This window comes from Lathyrus oleraceus, chromosome 6, assembly GCF_024323335.1.
Source record: "Lathyrus oleraceus cultivar Zhongwan6 chromosome 6, CAAS_Psat_ZW6_1.0, whole genome shotgun sequence".
Taxonomy (NCBI): domain Eukaryota; kingdom Viridiplantae; phylum Streptophyta; class Magnoliopsida; order Fabales; family Fabaceae; genus Lathyrus; species Lathyrus oleraceus.
This window is the reverse complement of record NC_066584.1, coordinates 504,246,843-504,256,225: the sequence shown is the minus strand read 5'-3', so window position 1 is coordinate 504,256,225 and position 9,383 is coordinate 504,246,843. Positions and strand designations below refer to the sequence as shown.

Sequence of the window (9,383 nt, the reverse complement as noted above, 5' to 3'; positions counted from 1 at the left end):
CTTTCCACCATCACGAGATCCCTGCCCCTGGTTGGAGACTCCATCCAGGTTGACCCCACTGTTCTGAGCAGAAACCCGCTCGAGTTTCTCAACTTTATCTGCGAGAGCCTTCTGACCAATGGCAAAACCTTGCATTATATTGATCAGTTCGGTCATTTTCTCCTTCAATTCCAGCATATCAGCACTGGGAAGCTCCATGAGTCTGGGAGTGTTTCTTCTTGTGTAATATCTGTGAGGGCGAGTTGAGTGCAGGGGTACAGCTCTACGAGCGCGAGCAATGGTTCCTGTTTACAAACAAGCACGTTAGTAATAGTCACCTGCAAAATAAAACACAAGTTATCATGATTAATGCATGTATGCAGTGTCTATCCATATGAAGGACACTTTGTCTCTCGACCCTGGCATCATCGAGACAAATAATAAGCCGGCATTAACATTCTGATTAGCAGTGTTTGATTTTGTTGTGCAGATCGGAGATATGTGATTTAGCAAGAATACCCCCAACCATGTGTGTGCTTGTGTAAGTGCATACGGTAAAGCAAATAAAGCTTGTCACCCAATCACTGAATAAAAACCATCATTACATAACCAAAAAGTGCACAATCGGTGCAATAGTCATACATCAGATCAAATATCAAATACAATCCTCCAGAATAGAAAAGAAATACAGACAAAGTGAATTCCGTCAACAAGCCTGACGGTAATTCAACACAAATGAAAGATCTAGCTAGATGAGGGTCCCACAGATGGCCCTATCTCATCTTCCATCCTCGCGAACTCTGCGGCGAACCTGAGCTCGGTATTCTCCTGCTGTAGTCTTCCAACTTCCTTCTGATGAATCTTCATCTGCCTGAAGTAGTGGTCTCTCTCAGCCATATAGTGATCTCTCTCTGCAATGATCTTTAGCTTCTCTGACTCCTTGACTTGCAGCTTTGCCTCCCACTCAGCAATGAGACCCCTGACTCTGTCATCTCTCTGATCCTTCACTATGATTTGCCTTCTCTTCTCATCTTCGATGACTTTTGATGCTCTGAACAGCTTCTCCTTTGTGATGTCATGTTCCCTGTTGGACGATGCTAAAGCTTGGCTGATCTTCCCATAGTAGGCTGTATCCATCTCGAAGCGTTTGGCCTCCAAAGCATGTCGCTTGTCTTGATCTTCCATCTTCACTTTGATTTCCTGATTAGCTGCCTGAAAATGAGCAACACTTCTCTCCAACTCCGCTTTCTCTGCAAGTAACTGATCTCTGGCCCTCTTCATCTCAAGGAACTCCTCCATGCTGACAGAAGAACTTGGACCCTCAATCCTAGGACACACTGAGTCACCTCCAGGGAACGGTAGAAATGTAGACTCAATCCTCTTCCGCAACCAATCCTCAAATAGTGGAAAATACCGGCAGTTGACTTTGCCGTAAGGAACCTTACCCCTCCTCTGGATATCTCGCCATTCGTCCAATACCTGCCTCAACTTGGTCTGGTTACCATCAATCGGGAAATAGAAGGACTCCTGAATCTCTCGCCCGAGAGGAGGACCCTCTATAGCAAACCCCATCTGTCTCCGGAGAAGCATCGGGTTGTAATTAATGCAACCCTGAACTCCCACTAAAGGCACATTAGGTAAACTCCCGCAACTGCAGATGAAGTCCCGACCAGCTAAACCATTATGAGTCCAAGCAATGTCATCAGCCCGCAGACCCATCAATCGAAAGGACCACTTCACACTAGGATCAATCTGAACAAAGGCACCTCGGGAAGGCAAATATCCCATGAACCACCTAAAGAGTAGCTGAGAGCAGCATCTGACCAGACCACCACGCCTCTTCTCATTCCTGTTATGCACTGAGTAGTATACATCTCCAATCAGGGTAGGAATAGGGTTTCTCTGCATAAACAACCTGATAGCATTACGGTCCACGAAATTCTTCTGGTTAGGAAACAGAACAATCCCATAAATGGTCACAGCAATCAGAGCACAAACCGTCTTCCAGTTACCCACAGCAGCATGTTCCTTGGCATTAGCCTCCAAGAAACTCAAATGAAATCCAGGTAACTTTCCCTTCTCCTTCCAACCTTCCTTGACCATTTCCGGACTCAAATAAAGAGCACGTGAAATCCCAAGGACATCCGGCTCCGCCCTAGTGACATGGAAAGGAATCTGATCACGGATCTGAATACCCAGGATGCTGACATAATCCTCCATTAGAGGTCCCAACAGATAGTCTGGAAAAACGAAACACCTCAACCCAGGGTCATAGAACTGAAGAAGAGTGTGGATGGCGCTCCTGTCGCAGTCAGTGAGTCTGAAAACCATCTTCAGAATACCGCCGTATGACTCTCTAAACATTCCCACATGGTCAGGAGTAATCAATGCTATCATATCCTTGAGCACACCAATCTCTGGATCAAAGAAACTGTAGGCAACATTGTCTTTCAAACCGGTCCTCATATTGGAGCAGAAAATCTCTCAACCAGAATCTCGATCAAAAGTGTCCCTGCATATGGGTAAACATGGGTTAGATGCAAATAATGCAAAATGCAATGATGCTGATGAATGAATGCAATGCGTTGCCATCCTCCAAGCCATCTGATTATCTGTACTGAATCTGGGCTCTGAACTGATCATAACCATCTGAGTGGACAAATAATCACCAATCTGATCCACGGGTTCCGAAATAAACGGAAGACAGATGCATCATCATCATCATCAACACCAGACCATCTCTGAGCAGACACACCATCACCATCTGAATCGGCCCGGGGAATCCGAAATAAACGGATCCCCACTGATACATATCTCGGCCCGGGGAATCCGAAATAAACGGATCCCCACTGATAAGTCACGGACAACACTCCGGCGTCACAGCAATAAATAACCATAAATCCGACTTATAATTATGTCTCTGAATCACAGATCAAAAGGTCACCATCTGAAGGCTATCTGAACAAACATCTGACAGAACAACCCTCCCCTCACAGGTAGGTTCTAAACAAGCCATCCTAAGGCGGATAATAGTCTCGACAAATCGGGCGGAGATACTCAATGGGTTTGCCCTTTCGGGTGTGCCATTGTAGCTCCCTTAAAATCGTCTAAACCAAAGATCCGGGAATGATCGGTCACCAGAGTCAACAACTCAAATGGAATGACTCAAACAAAGCGGAATATCCACAGAGATGAGCACTATCAAGTGAGTCTCGTCCGGCTTGTGGCACATCACGCCGCCAGGCACATGTTGACTTAACATGAAAGAGGCAACGTGAGACCACACTAGTCCTAGGTGTATACTCGGGCCTGGGTTTTAGCCCCACTCAGAACACCCACCCCAAACAACAGAACCACCTGCAGAGGGCGGCAACAACATGATAGTATGATGCATGCAGACATTAATGCAAATATAGATACACACTGGTTAGAATAATAAACGCAATAATCAACACATACAAGCAACCTAAACCAATCCTAGAACGCTAGGAAGGACTCGCTTAGGGACGATGGACCAGCATAGGTCAACATGTTTGTAATAAATCCCCAGCAGAGTCGCCAGCTGTCGCATCCTGCGAAAAATCAACCGGCGAGCCTAAAAATAAAAACACACAGAGCCGCCACTGCGCGTTATTTATCCCAAGATAGGGAAAGGAAACGCTCAGAGAAACCTGGAAAGACATGGTCTCGCGACCAGAGAGAAAAGGTTCGGGAGTCGGTTACGCAAGGGGAAGGTATTAGCACCCCTCACGTCCGTCGTACTCGACGGGATCCACGTTCTAAGAAAAGAAAAGGTTGCTAAACATCACACACACACGCGGGGAACGCAGGTGGGGTTAAGAGGAACGAGCTCGATAAGGTATCGCACCTTATGCCTACATATCTTGTCTGGAACAAGAATCAGAGCCTCTGTAGTTCGGCTTACGCACGCCAAACAACACAAAACATACAAACAAGCAAGGGTGGCAAACATGGAGCCCGACAACCACTGGATGGAATTACGTCAGCATCCGAACCAAAATATGTACAAAACGGCAAACGTGGAGCCCGACTGCCAATCACTGGGCTTACGTCGGCATCCGAGCCAAAACACACAATCAGATAACAAGTAAACACACGCAAAAAAAGAAAAAGGTTGCCCGGAGTGGTCTCGCGCGACCACCTGCCTACATACCTCGTCTGGCACGAGGATCAGGGCGATGTAGTTCCCCTGAAAGGGACTGAATTGCTAACCAGAAACCGGGGAAAGACACACAACTAGGGAGCTGAGACTCGAGCCTAATGTTGTCATGCATCGTTTACCCTAAGTTCGGTTTTCTATCCTACTTGCATAAGCAAACTAACCTAACCAGGGAAGAAGCTAGCACACAAGCATACAATCATATATCAGCATTAAATGAGAACAGGCATCTCAAACAAACATGTCAATCAGATATCCACATATCACGCACTATAGCCAAACAAGGGGGCTCAATCAATCAGGTTTGACTGCCTAAGCAAGTCGTCTGTACGGGCTGCGTTTGCTCTTAACCTTGCCATTACGAGGCTAAGGTGAAGCAGATGAAAGGATGAAGTGAGGATGAGACCTCACAGCTCTTATCCCTAACCAGGGAGAGCTGACAAATGAGCATGGGTCCAGAATAGGGGAACCCTTCTATACTCGATGACTCTGACTCAATGTGCACTGCACAGGATCTTGGGCTTTTGATCTCACTGCTACAACCATGTAATGGGAGCAAGGAGAAGACTCACTGAATAGTGGGGGACAGGTTGCTTGTCCCTACCTTCCACCAATTGCCTTACTTGAAGGACTTTTCCTGCTTGGCTTAAAAAATAAACATACACAAGCATTGCCTCTTAAGGAGGACTTCAGACAATTTGCCCGGCTCGGTAACAGCCGGGTCTCCAGACTACATGAAGTAAGAAGGTTATACCTCAAATGCAAGTTGCTTAAGCAACGCAAAGCAAAAGTTCACAAGGAACTGAGCAACTAAAGTACCTGGAAACAGTCAAACTCAGTCAGTAATCAGACAGACAAAGCATAAACAATAAACAGTTAACCAGTCAAACTATACAAGCTATTGCACAACACAAGGCAAGCTCAAGGCTTAAGCCCAAGCTTCAACACCTACAAAACAATGTTATGTTAGTGTACAAACATCCACAACATCAATTAAAACCAACTTGTATCATTCTCCATGTACATTGCTTTTTTGATCCTGAAAAATCAAGCAAATATTAGCACCTAGACCACTAGGCCAAGCCTAGGGTCCCAAAGCAAGAAAAAAGTTAAAACAGCAAGTTATCCACCATCCAACATCAAATTAACATCAAACAAGAGCAAACATCCTTGGTCTCATGTTTATATCATCCATCAAGTTCAATTCATGCACAAAACAATCCATATTGGTTCAAATGAAGCACCAAATATACAAACAGAAGTATTGCATTCAAAGCCATGCCAAAACACATCAAAAAAATCTCAAATTAAATACACTTAAACAGGGGTCAATCAAGGTCTACCATGTCAAATTTGAGCTCAATTGGGCAAATGGAACCATGTCAATGAAATTCATCAAAAACAGACACAATTTCATGCTTCAATTCACAACATCAATGCATACATCCACTTCAAAAATTCATAACTCAATGAAAACAAAAAAGAAATTGATGAGACCAAAACAGGGAGGTCCTAACATGTGTCTAGTTCATGCATATCAAATTTCATGGCCATACAATACAATATGAGGATTTCCCAATCAATCTACCAACATGTATCACATGAGCTTGCAATTTCAACAACCAGAAATGAAAAATCAAGATTAAATTGAAAATACAGTGAAAAATCCTACAAAAATTCATACAATATCTCAACACGCTAACTAACCATCATGCAAAATTTCAGCCAATTCTAACATGTATAGGTCACTCAAAAAAATCCTGCAAGTTGACATAATGAGGTGTGACACAAATTGTCACACCTAAGTTCCAGAATTTGCTGCTCTCTAACCAGGTATCCAAAATTCATGAAATTTACATATAAATAATCCTCAATGAGTCAAGAACCACCACAAAAATTTTCAAGAATTTATTCTACATTATGAGCATTTCATGATCAAATTACAAACATGTATCAAAATGTGACATACATTAGAAAACCCTAGGTCAAATGAAATATTCCCCAAGCACAACTTTGACCAATAGGTCAAAAAAATCCTACACAAGTCAACAAAGTCAAGGAAAAAATCTCCATATTTTTAGGAATTTTTTACTATTTTTTATGAATTTTTTAAGGTCATGGTAATTTTTAAGAATTAAAATGAATTAACTTAAATTAATAAAAATGAAATTTCAGTGGCATTATGGTAATTTTTGGCGCGGCGGGAAACAACAAATTTGAAAATTCAAATGACAATTTGGATCAAACATCATCTTCTTCATCGTTTTCACACGCAGAAAATCCAGAAAATCTCAAAAGTGGATGAACAACAAATGTTAACGAAAATTGGCATGCTTATAACCGTTGGATCCGTCTCTTCAAGAGGAACACGAATATCATACTATCACATCCTAAAAGTTTCTCAAACTCTCGAATCGACTCACTTAGGGTTTTGTCACAAAACTTCAAACCTAGATTTCGTGAGCTATGGTTAACCATTTGCAAAACTAATTACATCATGATGCTCTACAATCCAAGGCCTTTCAAACGCATATACTTATTAAGCCAATGGTGAACGTTGAATTTTCGATTTACCTGGAAGTGCAGCAATGGTGCGCGACTTTTCAAGGCTTAGGATCTCAAAACAGCGATGCAACAACCTTCAGGAAGATGAATTCCACGCTCCGTTTCAATCGATTCCGCTCCTATCGTCCATAATTCAGATTTGCCATTGTTGATGTGTTTTGGAACAGTCGCGGTACAGTGTTCTTTGCAATCCAAATGCCATAAACAGATGAAGAATAAGAGGATTGGAGTTGAATGAAGAAGGAATTTCGTGATTTGGTGTAGAATCGATGAAGAATTTTGTGATTGAAGATTGGTGTGTTCTTGAGCAAAATGGAGAGAATGAGAGGTTTCTAGATCTGTTCTTGGTAATTGTGATATTCAGTTATGATTAGGAGATGATTTTGATTATATATGGATGCTTAATTGTAGCTCTAATCACATAATTAGCAAAATGACATGGTTAATGGAAATTGTTATTTTTGTAAGTGAGGGCAAAATGGTAACTTCCACATGACAGCACATGCCAGCTCAAAATTGGTTCCAACATGTCCAAAACACCCTATGTGAAGTGTAGAAACAATTCCCATTGCAATTGGTTGCTTAAATCTCATTTTCACTATGTGTATGTAAAGTATCCATTTTTAGCCATTTCATTCTTCATGCCAAAACTCAAACCATGTGCATTAACCATGAAATGAATATTCAAACACACTTAAAATGCCATTCCTGAGGTGTTGGAAAAAGTCCCATTCAAAAATTCCCAATATTTTGACATTTGGACAATTTTGCCCCTGGTCCAATTCAGCTGTCCAGTTGAAAAGTGACTTTTTGCCTGGGCCATTTTTGGGAAATTCCAATGATGCACCCTCAAAGTACATGTCAAATGGAGTTTGTGCATATAAAGAACTTGCAATTTGGACAAAGTATGTGGTAGTTATGGCCTCCTGATTACGGATCTTTTCTGAAATTCACTGAGCCATATTTTGCAAACCGTACATTGGATTTTCAAGTTCTTGGACTTTTTGGAAAGGTGAGAACAAGATCTACATCTGTCATGTTGAACAATTTTTCATTTGAAGCTTCCTTGGACTTCTGTTTTTGAGGTCAAAACTTTCCACTTTTGGAAACTTCTATTACAAGTCAGTTGCTATTTTTGGCAGTTTTTGTCCTGACTTGATTTTCTTCATTCTTAAGCTTTGAGATGTCATTTAACACTTGTTCCAACATGAATGAAGTGTGTCTAACTCATTTCCACCTCCAAATTCATCAGATCAAGCACAGTTGACCACAGTTGACTTTTCATCTGATAGATGAATTTGGCAATGCATTGATCAATTTAAGCCCCAATCTCCAACTGAAATGGATCAAGGGTGACACCCTAGCCTCAATAATCACCATATAATCACAAAATGATCCTCATCTCCATCTCAAACACCATCTCCTGATTAAACCCTGATTGGCCCAATACAACTGATTAGGGTTGACCAGTGGTCAAAACCCTAATCTCAAGGAATCTTCTTCAACCTCCTGATGACATCCAACCATGGTGATGATGATGTATCGATTCAATCAACATGAAGACCAATACCCTTGGGAGTCACAAAACCCTAATTCACAGCTCAATCCTCAGATGGCCCATGATCAATCAGTACAACCCTAGGCTTGCATTTTCTGACTTCCTCATCTTCTGATCAAGACTTGGGAAGATAGCTTGCACTATGTAACCACATGTTATGCAATATGAAATGCCTAATGTCCTAAAATGAAATACAAATATGTTAATGCTAGTCCCAAGAGAGGAGGGCAAATTTTGAGGTGTTACAGGAATCAAACAAACATTTTGAATAATACTTTGTGTGTTACAAGATGCTTCTATATAATCAGATTTTATACAAATGAATAACAAACACTTAAAGAAAAAATGTATAGAAAAATGATAGCTTTTCAAGTAAACTTGTTAAGTTTTTGCAGCACTTCAGTTTCTTCTATATATATTTCTTCAAGTCTCCAAGTCCTACTTATATAGCATAAGAAGAAGATCGTTGAAGGGGAAAATAGGGAAAGCTCATAGAGCGACTATCCACTGTTGGATGGGAAATGAGTGATATTCCGTACTATCCTTCGCCCACAAAATCAGTGATATGTGTGATGTATAGTATTGTCCTTGCCCATGAAATTAGGTAGTGTACATGATGTTTGATTTGTACTATGTACTATTTGATCATGTTCCCATTTGATATTATCTTTAAGTTCATTGGATTCTGGTGAAAGTTGATGACACATGAAATGAAGAAACATAAAGTTGGATTCAAAAACTTCAAAATCTTTTGTCAGAACCTTGACAATGTCAGTACTCTGGCTTGAGATCTTCAGTATCTTCATAATCTTCAGAGTATTTAGAATCTTCAGTCAAAACCTTGATAACTTTAATAGTATGGCTTGAGATCTTCATCAGCTACATAACACAACTTCAAAAGCTTGCCATTCTTTAGAAGTTTAGTGATCAGAGTCACGTCCAGAAGCATGAACTGAGAGAATATTGCAGCAACAACAAAGTGTCTCCTCAGAAGCTTCTCAGGAGTGAATCAAAACGGAAGCAGAAAAAACATGGCAGTAGCAATAATGAACATCTTTTAGAACTTCTAATAGTTGGCGCAAAAGCGGATTTGGAACACAT

The 9,383-nt window shown here is 41.2% G+C and overlaps 1 protein-coding gene across 1 annotated transcript; it reads right to left on the bottom strand.

Moving 5' to 3' along the window:
- Positions 1-564: 564 nt before the first annotated feature.
- LOC127097771 (uncharacterized) lies at positions 565-5,036 on the bottom strand. Its single transcript, XM_051036256.1, has 2 exons — positions 4,914-5,036; positions 565-2,491 (listed from the first exon to the last, which is right to left on the bottom strand). The coding sequence occupies exon 2, from the start codon at positions 2,443-2,445 to the stop codon at positions 724-726; it is 1,722 nt and encodes a 573-aa protein (XP_050892213.1). The 5' UTR covers positions 2,446-2,491; positions 4,914-5,036; the 3' UTR covers positions 565-723.
- Positions 5,037-9,383: the final 4,347 nt, after the last annotated feature.